Raw genomic sequence first — 25,909 nt, forward strand, 5'->3', positions numbered from 1 at the left:
TTTATGCAGTCTAATACATTCACAGTGGGATTTGAACAGTTTTTCTTTGACTGTTTATTGAAACATGCATTCATTTTTGTATTTATTTTAATTTCTAACATTGTTAAACATTATCTAGTCCAAATATGGCATTATTCCACTATATGTATCCGTTTTGATCAGTTTCAATAGGGGCACTTTTATTTTGAAGGCAAACCGAATATTCCACAATTGTGGCTATCTTCACACATGTCCTAACGATTTATTAACACGCCTCCTCTGACACAATACGGAAGTAGACTGCTCATCAAAACATTAATCGCGCCGAGCTGTTCATATCAAATTTGCAAGCCAATATTTTTGTCTTTCAACTAACGCTAAAATGGCACAGGAATTTGTCGAAACCAAACTTAGAGGAGACAAAGTTACAATATTTCTCAAACCATCGTGCCCGTATTGTGTTACGGCCAAAGAGGTATTGACAAAGTACAAATTCAAAGCTGGGCATTTAGAATTTATTGACATCACTGGACGGAGCGATATGAGTAGTTTACAGGACTACTTTTTGGAGATAACTGGAGCTCGGACGGTGAGTGTCTTCATTCGAGTATTGCCAGTATTTCAATTCGTTATTCCTTTGTTGTTGTGATGAGTACAACACTGCATGTAACTTTGTATCTAGACAATTGGGCGCGATCTCAAAGATGGCTGTCGTTCAATTGATGATTTTTGAGAACAAAGAGTGCTTTTCGGTGAAGGAGTTCATAACGAGCGTAATATCTCGACGTCTCATTTTTTTGTATAACAAAATACATACCGTAGTTTAAAAAAAATATGCGGACTATTGTAACGTTACATGATACATTTTTTTGTTTGTGTTATTTCCCGTTCAAAAAAACTGGAAACTAATGACGTCAATGATTTTCAGGTAGGAAAGTTGGACCTCTCGAAAGAGGCCCGAGTTCACAAGTTGGAATTCCGAGTTGGATGACCGTTCAAATCGATTTTTCCCAGTCTGAGCTCGTTTTTTTCCGAGTTCCCAGTTCTGAACGCGGCATAACAGTTCGATCGTCCATAGCAATGACTCAGCAATCCATGAACGCTGATTGGCTTGAAGCTCATCACATGGGAATGTATTCAGCTATTCATATTAATTTACTATCCTTATTCATGGATTTAAGTAAAAGTGAGTCACCCAGTAAAATCCTACTAGAGTAAAAGTCTAAAAGTATTTGGTTTTAAATATACTTAAGTATCAAAGTGTGGTGCCTGGAAAACAACCACTCAATGTCAACAAAACAAAGGAGATGATCGTGGACTTCTACATAAAAGGGACCGCAGTGGAAAGGTGGAAAGCTTCCAGTTCCTTGCCGTACACATCACTGGGACCGAGAAGCTGTTTTTCAGTCTTTATCTCAAGGCCATCGGACTGTTAAAGCCATCACTAGCACATTAGAGGCTGCTGCCTATAGACAGACGAGAAATCACTGGCCACTTTAAGGAATGGAACGCTAGTCACTTTAATAATGTTCACATATCTGGCATTACTCATCTCATATCTATATATACTGTATTCTATACTATTCTACCGTATCTTAGTCCGTTCCGCTCTGACATTGCTCATACATGTATATAGTCTTAATTCAATCCTACTTAGATGTGCGTGTATTGGTTATATGTTGTGTAATTTGTTAGATATTACTGCACTGTCGGAGCGAGAAGCACACACATTTCACTACACCTGCAATACCATCTGCTAATCATGTGACCAATAAGATTTGAAAGTAAAAATAATTTCAAATTCCTTATATTAAGCAAACCAGACGGCACCATTTTCTTTTTTCCTTTTTTAAATTTACGGATAGCCAGGGGTACACTCCCAACCCTCAGACATAATTTACAAACAAAGCATGTGTTTAGTGTGTCTGCCAGATCAGAGGCAGTAGGGATGACCAGGGATGTTCTCTTGATAAGTGTGAATTAGACCATTTTTTTTTTAGACCATTTTCCTAAACATTCAAAATGTAATGAGTACTTTTGGGTGTCGGTGAATGTATGGAGTAAAAAGTACATAATTTTCTTTAAGAATGTAGAGAAGTATAAAGTTGTCAAATATAAATAGTACAGTGTGGTGTGTGTGTAGGTCCCGCGGGTGTTCATCGGTGAGGAGTGTGTGGGAGGGGGCAGTGACGTGGCAGATCTGGACGAAAGTGGGAAACTGGAGGGGATGCTGCAGTCCATTGGTGCGCTGCAGTGACACACACTGCCCCAGGTATGTACACGCATGTGAGGGAGAGGGAGGCGCAAGGCAGGGGATTAGAGTTTGTAATGTAGAGAGGGAAGTTGTAGAGAGTGAGGGGTGGGGGAGTAATGTGGCTCTTCAGCAAGCCTCCAGGCTGGGAGAAGCTGAGGTGGTGTTTCAGGAGGCTAGAGAACAGATAGCTCAGGGGCCAGAGAACCACGCCACCTGCTGGCCAAACGGATCCTCCACAGCCACCTTGGGACACATGTAACTAAGTATTTGTTCATAACTGACTTGACTAGTTAAATAAAAACGACACATAGCCTAAGGACCTAGATTTAAATAATATATGTCCATTTAGGGGACCCGTTTTGACTTATGACCTTTGCCTCTGGGGTCATTCATAAGTCATAAGCTTCCACCAAGGTACAGAGAGTGGGAGCTATTCTCCTCCAGAAACAGACTAAAGAGTGTATGGATTAGATTATTAGCCTCAATTCAGCCTTCCCTTTCAGAGCAAATGTGAGATTACGGAATCTGGCAACACAAGATTAAATGGACGATTGCGGTGCATGCTGCATGTTAGCTTGTTAACAAGGCAGAAGGGAGCGAACTGTGAAACAAAAGCATTTTTACCCGCAGCAAGGTATCCCTCAACCTCTGCTAGAGATCCCAACATACAGCATGTCTCAATACACCAGTTGGCCTGTTCGTCACAACTTGTGATGTTGGCATAAATGCACGTTATTCACACCAACATGTGACTTACTCTCCGTCACACGCACGTGGTTGAGGTGAAATTGAAAATGTTAAGATTGCGCAAGGTTGATTTAATTTAGAGCTTATGCAGAGCCGTTAACTACTCTAACATTTTCAACATAAGGGGTCATGAGTAATAAAGAGCCATACACCCACAAAAAGCTTAGGAATGGAAGTAATTTGCTTATGTGTTTTGTGGTTTGAGGTTGAAATTGCTTCAAATCATATTGTGTGTGTGTATAAATGTATGTAGTTTAAATTCAAGCCAAAAGCAACCAAGCTTCAGACTAACCTTCAACACATGACATTCTGTATGTGAATATGTATGTGCATTATTAATGCACACTAAGCAGTAACACACACACGTGACAGAAGACCTCTCGTACCGAGCAGATGCATGTCAACGATTCAGTAGGCGACGTGCCAACGTGTTCTTCTAAAACATGTCTTTATTCCCAGTGACTCAGAGGTCACAACTATTACTGTACACGGCCATCCCCCGTGGCTAGAAGGCCACGAAACTAAACACCCCGCACCCTCTAGTCTCCACATGCTGGGTGCATTACGCAGTTAGCTCTACTCCAGATGTTTAAAAAAAACACAGAACACCCCCTGGTACAGACAGTACACATTACAAAAATAGTCGCAGCACTGTCAAATTATAATCTCGTGGCAAAAATGAGGTCAAACCAGAGGCGTTGTTTGGTTATGGTTTCAATGAACAGATCAAATCATTTGTTCTCCAGGTGCCCCAATGCTGTTAACACTCTTAAGAGGATTTAGCATTGCAGAATAACCCAATAAGACAGCCATGTAGGACCACTATGTACTCACAGTTATGTTGGCCTAGTCCCAGATCAACTCCTATAGCCCGAGGCACTTCTTGATGACCCATTACAGACATAAAAGAAGGGGACATTAAGTTGTATGTAGGGTGTAGCCAATAACTGTATATATTGAATGGACAAAGCCATCGATCCCGTGACACCATTCATTCCTATGTGAATACTCAATAGCGCATTGAATCCAAATTAAGTCGGTTTAGATGGTGTCTCATGGAGACATATGCACTGTTTCAGCTACTCCAGGAAGTGATGTTGCAGGCTAGCTAAGTGCTGCACCCTCTCATTGAGTACCTCAAGTTGAAGGCTGACCAGGGTACCGCAGGCTGCCAATATTAGCAACTCAATTGTCCTTAAAACTTCTGTGTGCGATTTTGAAAATAATGGGTTCAATGACATCTGGTATATTAGAAGCATTTTTTTTTTTTTATCAACACGAAGATTGCCATTTTTCCATTTACTCTAATGGGGGATCCTGTTTCCTGCTACCAATGCCTGCAGTACCATGGTCGACCTTGAACTTTCGTGGCTTCAATGAGAAGGGTGTAGCGCCTTGGGTTGATTTGGGACTGTAGGATTCTGTGTCAAGCATAGATCAGATACAGACATCCTCTATAGACGCACAATCCCGGGTCACGTTCATTAGACAGACTCTCAAACATTTGGATACATTTCAGCATGTTCCTTTGAATGTTTCCGGGCACATTTATAAATTTGAGCACCTTCTCTGCTAAAAACCTAAATGTTCTCTCTCCTGTGTGGAGATGGCAAAGAGGATCACTGCCCATTCTCCATGGATAGTTATTTGCCATGGAAAGGGCCATTTTTATACCGTTATTCATTGGGCTACAGATACAGTCCTCCATGAACAGATAATGGTGGCTTTCCAGGTCATCTTTTTTGCATGTGCACAATGCCTGGAGAAAGATTTACATATCAGAAACCACATTAGTATGATATAGAAAACGTATGAGCTATGCAGCCAGCGCGACTGCAAAAAGGCCGAACATGGCCATTATTGAATTATTTTACGCCCTGGTTTCCAGTGGAATTCAGCTGTCATTTGAAATTCTCCCTGGTTAAGTAAATCAGTCATTTTGTCCCAGGGACACAGTCACATGTTGGTCCTCGGGGACCGGAGTGCGTCAGTCTTTTGTTCCCTTCCGTAGATGTCGCCTTTCGACCAGGCCTCTTCGACCTTTCAGCTCTGCGCTTAACCCTCTGGGTTTCCCCCCCGAGCTGGTTAGCTTTCTGTCCCTCTTTTTCACTGTCCATTTGAGGCAGATGACTCAATTATGTTCTGTTTAATGCCTTCTCTCAACTCCTCTCCCCCTCCTTTCTCTCGCCCCACACCTTCCTCTTCTCCTCTCTGCCTCTCGCTACTTCTCCAGGGTGTGGCGGCGGGTGGGTGTCACATGACGAGGCAGCGGGACTTCTTGAGTTTGCGTCGGCGCTGCTGGTACTCGCTCAGTTCTTGAAGATAACCTCGGGAAGGCCAGCGCAGTCTCTCCACCTGTTCCCGCTCCTCCTCTGTCAACCAAGACACACAAAAAAACAAGGTTGCCATGACGATGTCACCCCGCTCTCTCTCACACACATGGATGCGTGCGTACACACACCCATAGTGCCAGTATTTATTTTTATCCGTCATTGCCTAAACCAACATTTCTATGAAGCCATCATCAAGCCACATGCATGCTCTGCCTGAAACACTTGTTTACACCCAAGTGCTGGACCAATGTGACTAATATTGTGTAGTACTATTTAGTCTTTGTATCGTGTATCACTTCACTTGTGCCCTTAAAGATCCGTCCATTTGACCTTAAATATGCACTGGTGTACGATGACATTGTTAATGGAAATAAACCTGTTGTAGATGCAACTAAACCTTCCCTGTGTGCTTATTAACCAGTGTGGGCTTTATAAAATGTGTCATAATCTGGGATGAAGTGGCTTGACGAGATGCAAGAAAGGTAAACGCTAACAATGCTAATTTAGCGTCATAGCATGTAAAAAACATTTTACATTTCCTATGACAATCCACTACATCCTCAATCAGAACTGCTTATTTGACCTGTAGTATGTTCCCTTTCAGAATTCATATGTCCCCTACTTAATTAATATGTGCTATCAAAACTAACATTATGCCTATATGGATTACACTTCACTACTTCCCGTTAACATACGGTCTACACAAAGCTGTCAGTAAAATGTCATTCGCTTTCACAACAGCTGGCATCGGTTTTAGCTCATGGTGACTCGTACGTGTCCATTTCCTTAGTTGGACATAGCATGGATTTTGCAATACCAGTCACACTTAGTGAGTTTGAGTTATCAATATGTCTTGTGTCTGATCTCTCACCCGAGAGCTCCAGGAAGTCGGGCTTGTGACTGAAGATTAGGTAGTTATTGGCTATGAAGTGGAGGAGCCATACGTACAGCTGCTCTGCGTTGTGGCACTGCAAGAGAGAGAAAGAGGTAGAAGGAGAGAGGGGAGGAGTCAGCTATTTGAGCAAAGATGTATTGTGTAACTGTTGAAGATTTAGAATATATGGGGCGGAATAAATTAACACCAGCAATGACTTCCACACGGAAAATGACATTTTCCAACCCTGTGCATGTGCAATGTGCATGCATGCATATTCTCTGCTTTCCCTGCCTCCAGTGTTTTTAAACCAATGACCAGAAAGAACTGGATAGGTGACAGCACATTGGTGGGTTAATCCTTCACAGCGTTCGGTGCAAGTTATTTCCTTAACCAAATCCTCTCAGGTTTGTGGTAAGGATCATTAATATAAAACTATTATTTAATCATACATTTTTTTTGGCACTGAATATTAGAAACATTGAAACATCAAGGGGTGCATCATCTGAATAGTCTGAAGTGACTTCCTTATCTTCTCTCACTCTATACATCCACTGAGTGGAACGCAATGTGGTGGATGCTACTGAAGATAAGCTATTTTGTGTCAGAACACACACTCTTGCTGAATGCAAAATCCTTCCCCTAGGCTTCTTACTTCTGTAAATTCACACTGACCATATTAAACAGATGTAGGGTATGTTACTTACATTTGTACATCTATTTGCTATGATGTTACATTACCAATAAAATAATGCTTACGATTACTTAACAACAAGTAGGGCAGTTGGACGGGTTGGCATATAACATGACCGGACAACTGTAGCATTTTAGCTATCCCTTCCACTTAACCTTATTCTACTAACCTGCAATGTAAATTCTAACCTGCTGGGTGCTAACGACATCCAATTTGTGTGATATTGTATAACGTATGATACTATACGTCCTCCAATTCGTATGATACTGTATGACCGGGTATGGCGTATCAAATTCTATTAGTCACATGCGACGAATACAACAGCTGTAGTAGACCTTTCAGTGAAATGCTTACTTGCGAGCCGCCACCCAACAATGCAGTTTAAAAAATATGGATAAGAATAAGAAATAAAAGTAACAAGTAATTAAAGAGCAGCAGTAAAATAACAATAGCAAGACTATATACAGGGGGGTACCGGTACGGAGTCCATGTGTGGGGGCACCGGTTAGTTGAGGTAATATGTACATGTAGGTAGAGTTATTAATGTGACTATGCATAATGATAACCGCAGAGAGTAGCAGCGGTGTAAAAGAGAGAAGGGGGGGGCAATGCAAATAGTCTGGGTAGCCATTTGATTAGATGTTCAGGAGTCTTATGGCTTGGGGGTAGAAGCTGTTTAGAAGCCTCTTGGACCTAGACTTGGCACTCCGGTCCAGCTTGCCGTGCGGTAGCAGAGAGAACGGTCTATGACTAGGGTAGCTAGAGTCTTTGACAATTGTTAGGGCCTTCATCTGAAACCGCCTGGTATTGAGTTCCTGGATGGCAGGAAGCTCGGCCCCAGTGATGGCTGAGCAGTTGCCATACCAGGCAGTGATGCAACTGGTCAGGATGCTCTCGATGGTGCAGCTGTAGAACCTTTTGAGGGTCTGAGGATCCATGCCAAATCTTTTCAGTCTCCTGAGAGGGAATAGGTTTTGTCGTGCCCTCTTCACGACGGTCTTGGTGTGCTGACCTCCCTATAGGCTGTCTTGTCGTTGATCAGGCCTAGCCATGACCAGCCTTTCAAAGCACTTCATTGCTACAGATGTAAGTGCTACAGGTCGGTAGTCATTTAGGCAGGTTACCTCAGTGTTCTTGGGCACAGGCACTATGGTGGTCTGCTTAAAACATGTTGGTATTACAGACTCGGACAGGGAGAGGTTGAAAATGTCAGTGAAGACACTTGCCAGATGGTCAGCGCATGCTCGCAGTACATGTCCTAGTAATCCATCTGACCCTGCAGCCTTGTGAATGTTGACCTGTTTAAAGGTCTAACTCACATCGGCTGCGGAGAACGTGATCACAGTCTTCCGGAACAGCTGATGCTCTCATGCACGTTTCAGTGTTATTTGCCTCGAAGCGAGCATAGAAGTAGTTTAGCTCGTCTTGTAGGCTCGTGTCACTGGGCAGCTCTCGGCTGTGCTTCCCTTTGTAGTCTGTAATGGTTTGCAAGCCCTGCCATATCCGACGAGCATCAGAGCCGGTGTAGTACAATTCGATCTTAGTCCTGTATTGACGCTTTGCCTATTTGAAGGTTCGTCGGAGGGCATAGCGGGATTTCTTATAAGCTTCTGGGTTAATAGTCCCGCTCCTTTGAAAGTGTCAGCTCTGGCCTTTAGCTCAGTTTGGATGTTGCCTGTAATCCATGGCTTATGGTATGTACGTACGGTCACTGTGGGGACAATGTCATTGATGCACTTGTTGATGAAGCCAATGACAGATGTGGTGTACTCCTCAATGCCATTGGAGGAATCCCGAAACATATTCCAGTCTGCTAGCAAAACAGTCCTGTAGCTTAGCATCTGCTTCATCTGACCACTTTTTTAATGCTTTAATGTTTACTTGTAAGCACGAATCAGGAGGATAGAATTATGGTCAGATTTGCAAAATGGCGGGCGAGAGAGAGCTTTGTATTTGGAGTAAAGGTGGTGCAGAATTATTTTCCCTTCATTTGCATATTTAACATGCTGATAGAAATTTGGTAAAACTGAGATAAGTTTCCCTACAATAAAGTCCCAGGCTACTAGGAGCGCCGCCTCTGGTTGGGCGTTTTCTTGTTTGCTTATGGCGGAATACAGCTTATTCAATGCTGTCTTAGTGCCAGCCTCCGTCTGTGGTGATATGTAAACAGCTACGAAAAATACAGAAACTCTCTAGGTAGATAGTGTGGTCTACAGCTTATCATGTGGTACTCTACCTCAGGCGAGCAATAGCTTGAGACCTCCCTAGATATTGTGCACCAGCTGTTATTTACAAAAATACATACCTTGTCTTACCAGATGCCTCCGTATTACCAGGCAGCTGTATGTTGATAGTGTTATCGTTCAGCCATGACTCCGTGAAGCATAAGATATTACCGTTGGTAGATTCATCTTCCTGCTTAGGTCATCTGTTTTATTCTTCAAAGATTGCACATGAATGGAAAGAAGTGGAGGTTTATTCGATCACCTATGAATTCTCAGAAGGCAGCCCGCCCTCTGGACCCTTTTTCTCCACCTCCTCTTCACCCAAATCACGGGGATCTGGGCCTGTTCCCGAGAAAGCAGTATATCATTTGCGTCAGACTCGTTAAAAGGAAAAAAAGGATTCTGCCAGTCCGTGGTGAGTAAACCCAGTCCTGAAGTTATTTTCGATCATAAGAGACATAAGCGGAACACTATGTACAAAATAAGTTTAAAAAATAAGTTGCAAATAAACAAACAAAAAAACACCATCAGTTGGGGACACGTAAAACGGCAGCCTTCTTCTACGGCGCCATTGTTATAGTAGTATGATACTGAAACGACCCTAGGTTTATAAGCGCGTATATCGACTCTGCCGCTAGAGCATGCTTTTTGGGCACAGTCGATAGCGCCCTCGACTACGGGCTAGAAGGTCAGGGTTCGAGGCCTGCTCCCTGCCTGTTTCATTACATTGGTGTCAGAAGTGATCGGACCTTGCATCCACGACTGCGTGTGCTATATAAGACAGAGTCGTAAGCTAGCATGAGGACGCGCTCTTTGAAAGGAGGGAGTAGTGTAACAACCCTGGGTTTATAAGCCCGGATATCGACTCTGCCGCTTGAGCATGTTTTTTGGGCACAGTTGATAGCGCGCTGGACTTCGGGCTAGAAGGTTGAGGGTTTGAGACCAGCTCCCTGCCTGTTTCATTACAATACTATAAGTCCTCCAATTCGAATGATGATGTATGACCACTATTCCATTTGTAACATATCATACTAAAAGGAGGGGTACAAATAAACTTCCCAAATCCTATTGATTTCCCTGAGGCCATGTTGGTAGATTTTTAAAGAATCAAACGCGTATGAGAATCTTCACTATATTGCTCACACCTATTCAACGTTTCAGATCTACAGGAGTGCCAAGATGAAATGGAGAATATCTCTCACACACTTACCTTAGCCCTACGGAGAAGCCGAATCACACTGATGCCGGTTGATGCCAGCTCTCGGCTAGGCATGCTCTGGAGGTAGGCGCACACACACACCTCACACAGGTGCTGCAGGCGCTTCACCTGGTACATCTCTGCACAGACCAGCACGGCCATGGCCTGCAACACACTGGCTGGACACACATACATAGACACTGTCAAACATACTGGAGCCTCATTTAGAAAATCATGCACGGATTTGATCGTAAATTGTGGTTGAAATCCACGCCATTGTTGGGATTTATAAACCACACACAGACCGCAGCAAATGTCTCCATTTGCTGTACTGTCAATCATATCACATTACACACAGCTGTGAAAGATAAACCAACGACCAGATAACAACTCACACTCACTCGCTCACGCTCCAAACAAATCGGGCATTACAGTACTATTTATCATATCGTACTAGGGTCAGTGTCCACTCCAATTTCTTTTGATGTCCCCCCAGCCTGTCAATGTCCCCCCAGCTGACAGTCAAATCCCTTTAGGCCATAAGAGATCCTATTTATACCATCTGAGCATGTAAATCCACCGTAAATCATGTCACAGCCTCTACTGAGCAGCACCGAGGACCCGGACAGTGGCGTACCGCAGTTTTGCGGGGCCCCTTCAAGGTCTGAGCTAGGGGTGTAATGGTACACGTATTCGAACCGAACCGTTTGGTATGGAGACCTCTGTTCGGTCCGCACTGTGAACCTGACTGAATACATAAAAATATATATTTAAAATATAAAATCGCTAGGCCTATAGGCTTGAGTAAATCTGAAATAAGAAGACATCAACGTTATCAAAATTCTCATCTTAATTGGAGCATTTCAATCTATCCTTTTGTCGCAGCTGGGAGCTAGTTCTGTACAATGGCGAGTGGTGGGGTCGGAGGAGAATTCTCCAAAATTTAAATCTCTAGTTTGGGAACATTTGCACTTCCCAGTAGATTACAACTGTGATGGACAGAGCAAGTATTTCGATAATGCTCAATGAGTATATCCTATGCAGCTGCCATCACCTCAAACATGTTGACACATTTACGCTTACTTCAGCCCATGTTTCTTATTAACAGAGCAAGACAGAAACACGCAAAAACAACACAACTTTGTCTCCCCTCTGCATTTAAGCAGCCATTTGCAGCGGATTCTGACCGGGCCAAAGAAATTACTAGAGCGATAGGTATGTTTATTGCTGCGGACAGAGGCGCAACTTTGGCTTTAGAAGTGTGTGTGGGGGGGTTTATATATATATTTTTTTATCCAGTCGGATAAACACTCCAAACAGCCTACCCGACCTCTTGGAGGCGTCCGCATGGTCCTAAAGCACACCGTTGCCACGTTTTGTATCACATTCCAATGACAAAACTGGGGGGACAAAAATGCAATTTCAGAATGTGGGGGGGTATGCCCGTCCCCAGTGAAAGTTGCCCCCTGGCCGTGAATATGCACCCATTCTTGGTGGTTGAGAAGAATAGGGGGTTTCAGCACCTTGTGAAAGTGCTCAAGCCACATTGCGAACGTGGCTCTCTCGCACCCATTTCAAACTGGGAGTACCCGCTCTATATAAGCAAACTAAAGCAAAATGTTGTCAATTAATTGGCCAATGCACCCCGTGTTTTGCGTAATACAGATGGATGGACCTCCAGGGCTACAGAGAGCTACTTAATAGTGATAGCCCATCACATTACCCGGAGTAGGAAATGTGAAGTACCATGTCTCAGACACGCCCTCTTTGTGAGAGTCACATATTTTTCTCTTTGTAATATAACATTATACAATGTCTTCACATATTGCCATGGGCCTTATAGAAACATTTGCAGTTTTATAGCTAATCTCATGCTATTCTACACAATGAGGCTGAGATAATATAGAATTTTTACAGCTAATTTCCTGTTATTCTAGGGAATCAGCTGCTCATAAGGACCTTAATTGGCTGAATACTGAGTGTTATGCCGCGTTTAGATGAGGGACACACAAAGAAACGACATACCAGTCGGTATAGCGGAACAAGAAAGCAAGAAAGAGGGTGAATGCAAAAGCAAGCCAGCACGATGGTATGCGTTGCTATGTTGATTTCAGTAACAAACAGGGCAAATCAACATTGAAATATCTGAACTCTGGCGACAAGTCCTGTCTACCATTGTGCTTTTATTGAAAACAATGACATCCGGGTTTGCCGTCTACCTCGTACCATCTAAACGCAGCATAAGTTAGAACAAGGTTGGAACAATAGTTCTCCAGAATGATGGTTTGGCCACCCCTGGTCTCAAGGCCATGTCTAGCCCTAACCCATGTTTACCCGGAGTGGGACCTTTACAAAGTGCCTGTTTTTGCTCCTGCCCTGCAGCAGTGGACCCACCAGGACAGCAGGTGTCAGTGTAGAGGTACTCCAGGAAGGAGAGGAAGGTGTCAGAGGAGACTCCGTGGATGGGCACCACCCGACTCCGTGCCTCCGCGTACTTCCCGCTGAACATGGCCGCCATGACATCGCAGCGAGCCACCAGAACCGCCCGGTGAGCTGGTAACACACTCCCTGAAACACAGTCAATTTTTAAATATAATCTGGGTGGTTCGAGCCCTGAATGCTGATTGGCTGACAGCAGGGTATATCAGACCTATATACTAAAGGTATGACCAATTTATTTTTAATTACATTGGTAACCAGTTTATAATAGTAATAAGGCACCTTGGGGGTTTGCGGTATATGGCCAATATACCACAGCTAGGGGCTGTGTCCAGGCACTCTGCGATGTGTCGTGCCAAGAACAGCCCTTAGCTGTGGTATATTGGCCATACACCACACCCCCACCGGACCTTATTGCTTGAATGTAGTCATTATTTTACCAGGTTACTTTGCTGAGAACACATTCTCCATGCCAGCAAGGCCTCGGGGAAGAGCTGAGGAGGAGCGGGGTTGAATGATGGTTCAGGTGAAGAGAGAGAGCTTTCGGTAACATGTTGCTAATCACACTCTTGACATACCTCTATTGTAAGGTGGAAGGTTTTTAGCCTCTTTACGATATAGTGGAGGATAATAGCGAAAGCTATTCACTGTATTTTGTAATTTTCTTGAAAGAAACAGACACGCCTCTACAGCTTCACATCTACCGAATGATCTGCTCATGTACTGTCTCCGAACGGGTCGTTTAAATTAACCCAGAGCTTATGACAGCTATAAAGCATGGCATAATGGTTGTCTTGAAGTCTTGACAGGCATTGTGTCACTTATGACAGCCCTCTATAGTTGGGTGCAGCGCAGGTGAAGAACATGCTGCAAAGTGGATACATTTTGAAGTGTCGGGCATATTTAAAAATATATATATATTTCATTACATGGGTTATTGTAGATGATTGCTTATGAACTTGGAGCTTGGCATCACCCTGCGAGAGAGTTTGTCATAAAAACGATGTACTGTTTCTGCAGCAAAGTCATTTATAAAATTGTATACATAATATAACATCTGTAAACATACTATTAGGGTGTCTGTAGTATTACTAAGCTCTTATAAACAAAACAGAAGACTTGTACTGACATGAATGTCTAAAGCACTGCGACTATTGTATATCAAGTGTACGTCATACAAGGCACCCTAAATATGTTGATGGCATTTTTTCTCTGGTGCAATAATGAAATGGACTGATTACCTGAGGGCCCTCTGAAGAAATCAGTTAATCATGTCTAATAGAAAAAAGTTAACTTTGTGTGTACTTGCCTTGCACCATGAAGATGACATCAGAGTAGAGAGGAGAGTTGAAGAGGTTGACCAGAGACTGAGGACCAAGCTGGGCGGGCCGAGCGTTGGGCGTATCCCTGGAGCCCTACACACACACACACACACACACACACACACACACACACACACACACACAGCGTGGGTTATGTCTGAGGATTCCACCACTGTTGGTATTTACTACCATGAGTGCCATTCATTCTGAGCTTCCATCTCCACCACCCACCCGTGGCATAGAAATAGCCTGTCTACACGCCTGCCTCAGCAGTGGCCAACTCCACTGTCTCTGCCCTCCCTGCCAAGACCGCCTCAATGGAGCTGGCTAATGCTGAAACAGACTGGCAGGCAGGCTCGCTTCCAGAGCAGTCTGCATATCAAACCCATTGGCTTCATTATGCTGCAGTGATATAACATTGCTCGCATTGTGCCAGAGCCTGCTGGTTTAGAGTACACAAATCATTGACTTTCCTGTAGATGGATTGGAACCAAGCGTATGACTTGTATTGAGAAATTATACATGTAAATGATGAGTGCAAAAGTGGCACTTCACTTCTGATGGAATTGAAATAGAAGGAACTCAAGCCTGGTCACCAGATCGAATTATGAACCTGCATGTCACATGTCTCCTGATGTTAAGGCGGCCCACATCCCATTCCCTTTGCTCAATCTGAGAGTAAACATTATCCCAATTCAATCAATTAGTGCACTGCTAGTACACTGCTTTTGATCAGAACCACATGTATTGTGTTATATGGGGGAATAGGGTATCACAGGGTGTATTTTTTTGCATGTGCGAGTCCATGTTAACCATGGGTCACCTTGTCTCTGCCCATGAAGGAGCGGACGCGGTCCATGAGTTGAGCCACGGCCAGAGAGTTCTTCAGCTTCTCCCCCACGGCCTCCTGGAGGTGCTCCCACTCCCACGCCCCTGGGTCACACCAGAACCACAGGCACACAAATAACATATATACCACAGCAACAGACACTCATATAAAATATATAAACACTCATACCGTATAGAGTGCCTTCGGGAAGTATTCAGATGCCTTTTTTCCACATTCTGTTACGTTACAGACTTATTCTAAAATGGAATAAATACATTCATCACACCAATCTCCTCACAATACTCCATATTGACGAAGCAAAAAAACAGCATTTTAGAAATTTTTGCATTTATTAAAACATTTAAAAAAACATTTTATTTACATAGGTATTCAGACCATTTGCTATGAGACTCAAAAGTGAGCACATGTGCATCCTGTTTCCATTGATTATCCTTGAGACTTTTCTACAACTTGATTGGAGTACACCTATGGTAAATTCAATTGATTGGACATGATTTGGAAAAGCACACCCCTGTCTAAATAAGGTCCCACAGTTGACGGTACATGTCAGAGCAAAAACCAAGCCATGAGGTCAAAGGAATTGTCCGTAGAACTCCGAGACAGGATTGTGTCGAGGCACAGATCTGGGGGAGGGTACCAAAAAACGTCTGCAGCATTCAAGGTCCCCAAGAACACAGTAGCCTCCATCATTCTTAAATTCAAGAAGTTTGGTACCACCAAGACTCTTCCTAGAGCTGGCTGCCTAACCAAACTGAGCAATTGGGAGAGAAGGGCCTTGGTCAAGGAGGTGACCAAGTACCTGATGTTCACTCTGACAGAGCTTCAGAGTTCCTCTGTCTATATGGGAGAACCTTCCAGAAGGACATTCATCCCTGCAGCACCCCACCAATCATGCCTTTATGGTAGAGTGGCCAGGCGGAAGCCACTCCTCAGTAAAAGGCACATGACAGCCCGCTTGGAATTTGCCAAAAGGCACCTAAAGGACTCTCAAGTCTGATGAAACCAAGATTGAATTATTTGGCCTGAATGCCAAGTGTCACGTCTGGTGGAAACTGATCCATACGGTGAAGCATGGTGGCGGCAGCATCATGCTGTGGGGATATTTTTCAGCGGCAAGGACTGGGAGACTAGTTAGGATCGAGGGAAAGATGAACGGAACAAAGTACAGAGATCCTTGATGAAACCTGATCCAAAGTGCTCAGGACCTCAAACTGGGGCGAATATTCACCTTCCATCAAGACAATGATCCTAAACACACAGCCAAGACAACACAGGAGTAGCTTCGGGACAAGTCTCTGAATGTCTTTGAATGGCCAAGCCAGAGCCCGGACATGAACCCGATTGAACATCTCTGGACAGACCTGAAAATAGCTGTGCAGCGATGCTCCCCATCCAACCTGACAGAGCTTGAGAGAATTTGCAGAGAAGAATGGGAGAAACTCCCCAAATACTGGTGTGCCAAGCTCGTAGCGTCATACCCAAGACGCCTCGAGGCTGTAATCGCTGCCAAACGTGCTTCAACAAAGTACTGAGTAATGGGTCTGAATACTTATGTAAATGTGATATAAGTTGTTGTTTTTTATGCAAAAATGTCTAAAAAACAGTTTTTGCTTTGTCATTATGGGGTATTGTGTGTATATTGATGAGGACAACAAAACGATTTAAATGTCGAAAAAGTCAAGGGGTCTGAATACTTTCAAAATGCACTGTATATCAAATAAACACTATAATACTCATATATACAGTGGGGCAAAAAAGTATTTAATCAGCCACCAATTGTTCAAGTTCTCCCACTTAAAAAGATGAGGCCTGTAATTTTCATCATAGGTACACTTCAACTATGACAGACAAAATGAGAAGAAAAAAAATCAGATTGTAGGATTTTTTATGAATTTATTTGCAAATTACTATAAGATAGTAGCTACTACAACAATTGGACACCACGAAATTGGGGAGAAAAAGGGGTAAAAAAAAATCAAATTAAAATAAAAACTTTTAAAGTATCTTCAAGTGCAGTCGCAAACACCATCAGGGTAGCCTAGTGGTTAGAGTGTTGGACTAGTAACCGGAAGGTTGCGAGTTCAAACCCCCGAGCTGACAAGGTACAAATCTGTCGTTCTGCCCCTGAACAGGCAGTTAACCCACTGTTCCCAGGCCGTCATTGAAAATAAGAATTTGTTCTTAACTGACTTGCCTGGTTAAATAAAGGTAAAATAAAAATAAAAATAAAAAATCAAGCGCTATGATGAAACTGGCTCTCATGAGGACCGCCACAGGAATGGAAGACCCAGAGTTACCTCTGCTGCAGAGGACATGTTTATTAGAGTTACCAGCCTCATAAATTGCAGCCCAAATAAATGCTTCAGAGACTTCAAGTAACAGACACATCTCAACATCAACTGTTCAGAGGAGACTGTGATCAGGCCTTCATGGTCGAATTGCTGCAAAAAACACTACTAAAGGATACCAATAAGAAGAGACTTGATTGGGCCAAGAAACATGAGGAATTGACATTAGACCGGTGGAAATGTGTATTTTGGTCTGGAGTCCAAATTTGAGATTTGTGTGGGTGAACGGATGATCTCCGCATGTGTTTTTCCCACTGTAAAGCATGGAGGAGGAGGTGTTATGGATGGTGTGTAGGTGATTTGCTGGTGACACTGTCTGTGATTTATTTAAACTTCAAGGCACACTTAACCAGCATAGCTACCACAGCATTCCACAGCGATATGCCATCCAATCTGGTTTGGGCTTAGTGGGACTATAATTTATTTTTCAACAGATCAATGACCCAACACACCTCCAGGCTGTGTAAGAGCTATTTTACCAAGAATGAGAGTGATGGAGTGCTGCATCGGATGACCTGGTCTCCACAATCCCTCGACCTCAACCAAATTGAGATGGTTTGGGATGAGTCGGACCGCAGAGTGAAGGAAAAGCAGCCAACAAGTGCAAGGCATATGTGGGAACTCCTTCAAGACTGTTGGAAAATCATTCAAGGTGAAGCTGGTTGAGAGAATGCCAATAGTGTGCAAAGCTGTCATCAAGGCAAAGGGTGGCTATTTGAAGAATCTCAAATATAAAATATACACTGCTCAAAAAAATAAAGGGAACACTAAAATAACACTTCCTAGATCTGAATGAATGAAATATTCTTATTAAATACTTTTTTTTCTTTACATGGTTGAATGTGCTGACAACAAAATCACACAATTATCAATGGAAATCAAGTTTATCAACCCATGGAGGTCTGGATTTGGAGTCACACTCAAAATTAAAGTGGAAAACCACACTACAGGCTGATCCAACTTTGATGTAATGTCCTTAAAACAAGTCAAAATGAGGCTCAGTAGTGTGTGTGGCCTCCACGTGCCTGGATGACCTCCCTACAACGCCTGGGCATGCTCCTGATGAGGTGGCAGATGGTCTCCTGAGGGATCTCCTCCCAGACCTGGACTAAAGCATCCGCCAACTCCTGGACAGTCTGTGGTGCAACGTGGCGTTGGTGGATGGAGCGAGACATGATGTCCCAGATGTGCTCAATTGGATTCAGGTCTATCGAACGGGTGGGCCAGTCCATAGCATCAATGCCTTCCTCTTGCAGGAATTGCTGACACACTCCAGCCACATGAGGTCTAGCATTGTCTTGCATTAGGAGGAACCCAGGGCCAACCGTGGTCCCACAAGGGGTCTGAGGATCTCATCTCGCTACCTCTGGCGAGCACATGGAGGGCTGTGCGGCCCCCCAAAGAAATGCCACCCCACACCATGACTGACCCACCACCAAACCGGTCATGCTGGAGGATGTTGCAGGCAGCAGAACGTTCTCCACGACGTCTCCAGACTCTGTCACGTGCTCAGTGTGAACCTGCTTTCATCTGTGAAGAGCACAGGGCACCAGTGTCAAATTTGCCAATCTTAGTGTTTTCTGGCAAATACCAAACGTCCTGCATGGTGTTGGGCTGTTAGCACAACCCCCACCTGTGGACGTCGGGCCCTCATACCACCCTCATGGAGTCTGTTTCTGACCGTTTGAGCAGACACATGCACATTTGTGGCCTGCTGGAGGTCATTTTGCAGAGCTCTGGCAGTGCTCCTCCTGCTCCTCCTTGCACAAAGGCGGAGGTAGCGGTCCTGCTGCTGGGTTGTTGCCCTCCTACGGCCTCCTCCACGTCTCCTGATGTACTGGCCTGTCTCCTGGTAGCGCCTCCATGCTCTGGACACTACGCTGACAGACACAGCAAACATTCTTGCCACAGCTCGCATTGATGTTCCATCCTGGATGAGCTGCACTACCTGAGCCACTTGTGTGGGTTGTAGACTCCGTCTCATACTACCACTAGAGTGAAAGCACCGCCAGCATTCAAAAGTGACCAAAACATCAGCCAGGAAGCATAGGAACTGAGAAGTGGTCTGTGGTCACCACCTGCAGAACCACTCCTTTATTGGGGGTGTCTTGCTAATTGCCTATAATTTCCACCTGTTGTCCATTCCATTTGCACAACAGCATGTGAAATATATTGTCAATCAGTGTTGCTTCCTAAGTGGACAGTTTGATTTCACAGAAGTGTGATTGACTTGGAATTACATTGTGTTGTTTAAGTGTTCCCTTTATTTTTTTGAGCAGTGTATTTTGATTTGTTTAACACTTTTTTTGGTTACTACATGATTCCATATGTGTTATTTCATAGTTTTGATGTCTTAACTATTATTCTACAATGTAGAAAATAGTACAAATAAAGAAACACCCTTGAATGAGTAGGTGTTCTAAAACTTTTGACCAGTAGGGTATATATAGATGCGGCAAAGAGGTCAATGGAACGCAGACCATTTAGGAAATAAATTGGTGCCCATTCAAAAAGTCTGATCTAACAAAGTGGATATTCCTCAAATCCGTCATGATGTCAGTGTTCTAACAAGGTTACTAAAATCTGATTTGGAAATATTTGTCCTTTTGCTAAATGCTAACTCCAGTTCATGTAAGCAGGTAGCATGGCTAGCCATATAGAAATGGGAAGTGGTAGTTGGAGTCTTTTGTAAGTGTAATGCAGTTGACTGGTAACAATGACGTGGACATGTACTGGTGTTGACATCCATATCAGCATTATACTCTGATCTTTACCCCAAAATAGTGTGAATACACATAAACATTAGCCTTAATGCTAATTTTGCTGGGAGACAATAAGGAGATTCAGAATCTTTCCCACACGGCGGGACCTGATAGGGGTGTTTCCATTGATTTGTCCGAGTTCGATTGATCTTTTTAACGCATGTACAGTGGCAAGAAAAAGTATGTGAACCCTTTGGAATTACCTGGATTTCTGCATGAATTGGTCATAAAATTTGATCTTCATCTAAGTCACAACAATAGACAAACACAATCTGCTTAAACTTATAACACAAACAATTATATGTTTTCTTGTCTTTATTGAACACACTGTGTAAACATTCACAGTGCAGGGTGGGCAAAGTATGTGAACCCTTAGATTTAATATCTGGTTGACTCTCCTTTAGCAGCAATAAACTCAACTAAACATTTTCTGTAGTTGCGGATCAGGCGGAATTTTGGACAGTTCCTCTTTACAAATCTGTTTTAGTTCAGAAATATTCTTGGGATGTCTGGTGTGAACCGCTCTCAAGGTCATGCCACAGCATCTCAATCATGTTGAGGTCCAGAAGGCGTATTTTCTTCTGTTGAAGACATTCTGTTGTTGATTTACTTCTCTGTTTCGGGTCGTTGTCCTGTTGCATCACCCAACGTCTGTTGAGCTTCAATTGGCGGACAGATAGCCTTACATTCTCCTGCAAAATGTCTTAATAAACTCGGGAATTCATTTTTCTGTAGATGATAGCAAGCTGTCCAGGCCCTGAGGCAGCAAAGCAGCCCCAAATCATGATGCTCCCTCCCCCATACTTTTGAGTTGGGATGAGGTTTTGATGTTGACGTGCTGTTCCTTTTTATCTCCACACATAGTGTTGTGTGTTCCTTTTAAACAACTCAACATTAGCTTAATCTGGCCACAGAATATTTTGCCAGTAGCGCTGTGGAACATCCTGGTTCTCATTTGCTAACTTCAGACGTGCAGCAATGGTTTTTTTGGACAACAGTGGCTTCTTCCATGGTGTCCTCCAATGAACACTATTCTTGTTTAGTGTTTTACGTGTCGTAGACTCGTCAAGAGATGTTAGCATGTTCCAGAGATTTCTATAAGTCTTTAGCTGACACTAGGATTCTTCTTAACTTCATTGAGCATTCTGCTCTGCTCTTGCAGTCATCTTTACAGGATGGCCACTCCTAGGGAGAGTAGCAACAGTGCTGAATTTTCTCCATTTATAGACAATTTGTCTTACCGTGGACTGATGAACATTAAGGCTTTTAGAGATACTTTTGTAACCCTTTCCAGCTTTATGCAAGTCAATAATTATTAATCGTAGGTCTTCTGAGATCTCTTTTGTTCAAGGCATGGTTTACATCAGGCAATGCTTCTTGTGAATAGCAAACTCAAATTTTGTGAGTATTTTTATAGGGCAGCTCTCACGAACCATCTCCAAACTCGTCCCATTGATTGGACTCCTGGGTAGCTGACTCCTGACTCCAATTAGCTTTTGGAGAAGTCATTAGCCTAGGGATTCACATACTTTTTCTAACCTACACTGAATGTTTAAATTATATATTCAAGAAAATATATACAAGAAAAATACTTTGTGTGTTATTAGTTTAAGCACACTGTGTTTGTCTATTGTGACTTAGATGAAGACCAGATCAAATTTGATGACCAATTTATACAGAAATCCAGGTAATTGCAAAGGGTTCACATACTTTGTCCTGCCACTGTATACCACAAAAACAGACACTCATATACAGTATTGAGTCTGTATACAAAACATTAAGAACACCTGCTCTTTCTATGACAGACTGACCAGGTGAAAGCCATAATCCCTTATTGATGTCACTTGTTAAATCCACTTCAATCTGTGTAGATGAAGGGGAGGAGACAGGTTAAAGAAGATTGAGACATGGATTATGCATGTGTGCCATTCAGAGGGTGAATGGGCAAGACAAAATATTTAAGTGCCTTCAAACGGGGTACAGTAGTAGGTGCCAGGTGCACCGGTCTGTGTCAAGAACTGCAATACTGCTGGATTTTTCACACTCAACAGTTTTCCTTGTGTCTCATGAATGGTCCACTACCCAAAGAACATCCAGTCAACTTGACACAAGTGTGAGAAGCATTGGAGTCAACATGGGCCAGCATCCCTGTGGAACGCTTGACACCTTGTAGAGTATACGGCCCGACAAATTGGGGGGGGGGGGGGGTAACTCAATATTAGGAAGGTGTTCCTAATGTTTGGTATACTCAGTGTATAAACACTCATGCATACCATAGAAACACTATAATACTCATACCACGGAAACAGATATACGCATATATACCCTGGATGCAGACTCACATAAACCCTAATACTAATATATAGGCAACCACAGAAAAACAAATACATATGCTACCACAAATCTGCATAAAGAAAATATGCTAATTGCCCCACCAGTGGAGTGTTTTCACCAACTGACTTGTTTACGCATAAAAATCAGTCTGCGATGACGTAGTGCAGACAAAATGTACTTTTTCGCTTACATTTTCATCTACCGAATACAAATCTAAATTGCAATATGTTTCCATCGCATTTTCAACTCTACCAATGGTTTTGTCACAAAAACTGTTGCGTTAAATAGCATATGGGCATATTCTAGTCTTGACATATGCATTCTAGACAACAGCTCGCAGATACTGTGCGGGTAGTCTAAATGATGAGATTATTATGGATAAGTGCGAGAATATTTATTTGTCAAATGGCAGTCAAGCTTCGATCATCATGTCACCAGAATGAAATTGTACCAAAACTTCCATCACTCGCATAAAAACTGTGGTTAGAAACATGGTTATTGATTCAAATATAAACAACTTTGTGTACTCTCTCTCATATAACATAATATTGTAGGAACACCAATGCAAATACGAAAATATCCACAGAGTCGCATAGGAGTCACACTCATAACTACATCACAGTGGCCTACTTTTCAGAAAGTACCTGCGAGAAAGAAAAAACATTGACCGTGAGTTGGTATCCCAAGGAATAGGCAGGAAAACTCTTTCAATTAGCATATTCCTTGAAATCATCAAACAACAGTCCTTCAGGCAGCCTTGAATGTGGAAGGGGTGGGTGGAGTATTCCTTCATATATGAAGGCAAACAGACCATTGCAGCAGGAGGAGGTGAGTTATAGGGGTATTAGCTCATCACTTTTTATGGAGGTACTTTAGCTGATACAAGGATTAATTTAAACACCCAGCGCAGGGTAATATCCCACAAACACCTCATTCAGGAGATTAATTCCAAGCTGTGACATAAAGCTTTCTCGCTGAAAATCAAATGCTGAAATTTCCTCCAAGACAACGGTAGGTCGACTCAAGGAAAAGGTTAATTGGTTAGTTTGGTTCACAATGCAGGGTAAATGGAGGGTAAAATCATCTTAATTAAACACTGATGATCTTTATGTGATACCATGACTAAGCACAGCCAACACACACACACACACCATGGGGACTACGGATAGAGTCATAGCAGGATGTTTCATACAGTGATGGGAAATTATTCACTGCAAATGATTACACCCACCAAAGCAGACATTAGCTCACTTAGCTAAAGCCTCACTCTCTAGTGCTGATCCACATGCTTAAAGCACTTGGCACTTAAACTAACTTTGACATTTAAGCTTGTTTCAAAACAACAGCACTTAAACCAGTAGTTTACCTCGGTAGAGGAACATGAGTGTCTCCCATAGACACAGGCACAGCAGTGGGTCCTTCACCACCAGGCGCGATAGCCGTCCGGCCAGATGCCCGTCGGGCCGCGACCCGTCCTCCATGCCCAGGCCCCCATCCCAGGTGGAGAGCAGCGATGGGGGGCCACCATCCCCCCGGCCATCCCCCCGGCAGGCGCAGCGCGATATGGGCCTCTCCCTGGCCTTGGGGCCCAGCAGCAGCTGTCTGAAATAGGGACTGACAGCACAGAGCACAGCGGCGTGCCCCCAGCCCAGTTCCTTGCCAGAGTCCCCAGAGTAGAAGGCCACGTCGGCGAACTGGCCTCCACGCTCCAGCAGCCACTGTAGGTCCTTAGAGAAGCTGGACTCCTCCACTCGGATGGGGGGAAGACGCGCTGAAGGGATGGAGTGAGAGATGGGTACAGGAAAGGGGGAGTCGTCGGAGAAAAGGGAAGAGAGGAGATGAGATGTTGGAATGAGAGAGGAGAGTAAAAGCACAGAGGGAAAAGGGGAGGAGTAATTGTCAACATTGTTACGTATGTGGCTCAGATGGAATAAAAATGGGGAAGGTTAGCGAGAGAGAGATCAAGAGAAAGAAACAGACAGAAAATGGATGGAGGGGAGAAGGTTGAAAGAGGGGGCGAAAGAATAAAGGATTGATGAGAAAAAAAGAGGGAGAACAGAAAGATGATCAGACAGTTAGCTTAGGGAGTTGGGCGTGGGAACGAAGGATGAGGGAAAAGCAGAGAATATTAAGTAAAAGGTAAACAGAGCGAGAGAGTGTGAAGGTATGTAAATCACTGTTCTATTATAAACCTATTTATGCTTAATCCATGCTGTACCCCTGTGCACCTCATCACTTTTTTATGGCCACTCTGTTTTAGCCTGGTATACAGGCAAGGCTGTCCAGGAATCAATGCACTTCATATTTCATGGACTGTGCACTATAAGGAGAGAAAGTTAAGTAGTTGGACGGGCACCAGCTAAGCCAGCCCACCCACGCATCCACTTTGGCAGTGTTGCTCTTATCTGTCAATCACCAGGTCAAAGTTCATCAGACAGCAAAATGGAAGGCTGCTATATTCAGTATGTTAACTGTAGCTTAGCCGTGTGTTTTTGTAATTTCTGCCCACTTTTTCTCCCCAATTATGTGATTACGATCTTATTTCGTCGCTGCAACTCCAACAGGCTCAGGAGAGGCGAAGGTCGAGTCATGTGTCCTCCGAAACATGACCCGCCAAGCCGTATCTCTTAACACCTGCTCGCTTAAACCGGAAGCTGCACCAATGTGTTGGAGGAAACACTGTTCAACTGACGACCGAAATCAGCCTGCAGGCACCCGGCCCGTCACAAGGAGTCGCTAGAGTGCGATGAGCCAAGTAAAGCGCCCCGGCCAAACCCTCCCCTAACCTGGACGACGCTGGGCCAATTGTGCCCCACCCTATGGGACTCCTGGTCACGGCCGGCTTAGCCGTGTGTTCTATTTGTGTCCATGAACACAGATAGGTGTCAAATTTGTAATAGCACATTTACAGGAATAAAATAATAAACACTATAGGGTGAAGGGCTGACTAACAGATGATTCGAAACTTTGATAAAGCAATGAAAGTCTATATTCTATATTTAGTAAAGGAAGAAAATTGTCCACTAACTGTTTGCTACACAGAAATGTGATCTTCTATTGAAGTGACAACGTTTCAACAATGTTTCAACCAACATGAGATGATCTTCGTCACTTGAGTATTGTAGAACTATCACTAAGCTTCACTAACTGTTCTTTTGGAGCAGCAAATGGTGAGTCTGTATTCATTTTCATTGCTTTATTTGTCTCCTGTGGCATGTATGGATGTGTGCAATTACTCTCTTTTCATAATTCAAAATTAAGTCCATGAGCCCAAAATAGCCCTGGCATTCTCATCTCAGATCTCACAGACTTTGGATCCATGCAATAATAAATCCCCAAAAGTAATGAATCTACTATACTGGAGCAATTGTCGAAGAAATCTTAACACTATTCCACTAATCTATGTCTGCTATCGGTTTAGTTCAAACTCAAACTGTTGGCTGATTTAAAAATGTTAAATATAATTTAAGTTAACAATAATACAGTGCCTTGCGAAAGTATTCGGCCCCCTTGAACTGTGCGACCTTTTGCCACATTTCAGGCTTCAAAC

General features: G+C 43.4%; 2 protein-coding genes across 2 annotated transcripts in view; one reads left to right on the forward strand and one right to left on the reverse strand.

The window, feature by feature from the left end:
• The first annotated feature begins 247 nt into the window (after positions 1-247).
• Positions 248-5,709, forward strand: glrx (glutaredoxin (thioltransferase)). The gene is made up of 3 exons (XM_064965661.1): positions 248-568; positions 2,123-2,251; positions 5,214-5,709. The coding sequence occupies exons 1-2, from the start codon at positions 362-364 to the stop codon at positions 2,234-2,236; spliced, it is 321 nt and encodes a 106-aa protein (XP_064821733.1). The 5' UTR covers positions 248-361; the 3' UTR covers positions 2,237-2,251; positions 5,214-5,709.
• The window catches only part of LOC135539646 (rho-related BTB domain-containing protein 3-like), a 28,516-nt gene continuing 6,018 nt past the window's right edge, over positions 3,412-25,909 (reverse strand). Inside the window, exons 6-12 of the mRNA XM_064965662.1 lie at positions 23,726-24,130; positions 14,889-14,998; positions 14,053-14,158; positions 12,699-12,872; positions 10,317-10,483; positions 6,185-6,281; positions 3,412-5,352 (exon numbers count right to left, since the gene is read on the reverse strand). Of these exons, the coding sequence (XP_064821734.1) occupies positions 5,234-5,352; positions 6,185-6,281; positions 10,317-10,483; positions 12,699-12,872; positions 14,053-14,158; positions 14,889-14,998; positions 23,726-24,130 (1,178 nt within the window). The 3' untranslated portion in view covers positions 3,412-5,233. The remainder of the gene's footprint in view (positions 5,353-6,184; positions 6,282-10,316; positions 10,484-12,698; positions 12,873-14,052; positions 14,159-14,888; positions 14,999-23,725; positions 24,131-25,909) is intronic.

Source organism: Oncorhynchus masou, chromosome 5, assembly GCF_036934945.1.
Source record: "Oncorhynchus masou masou isolate Uvic2021 chromosome 5, UVic_Omas_1.1, whole genome shotgun sequence".
Taxonomy (NCBI): Eukaryota; Metazoa; Chordata; class Actinopteri; order Salmoniformes; family Salmonidae; genus Oncorhynchus; species Oncorhynchus masou.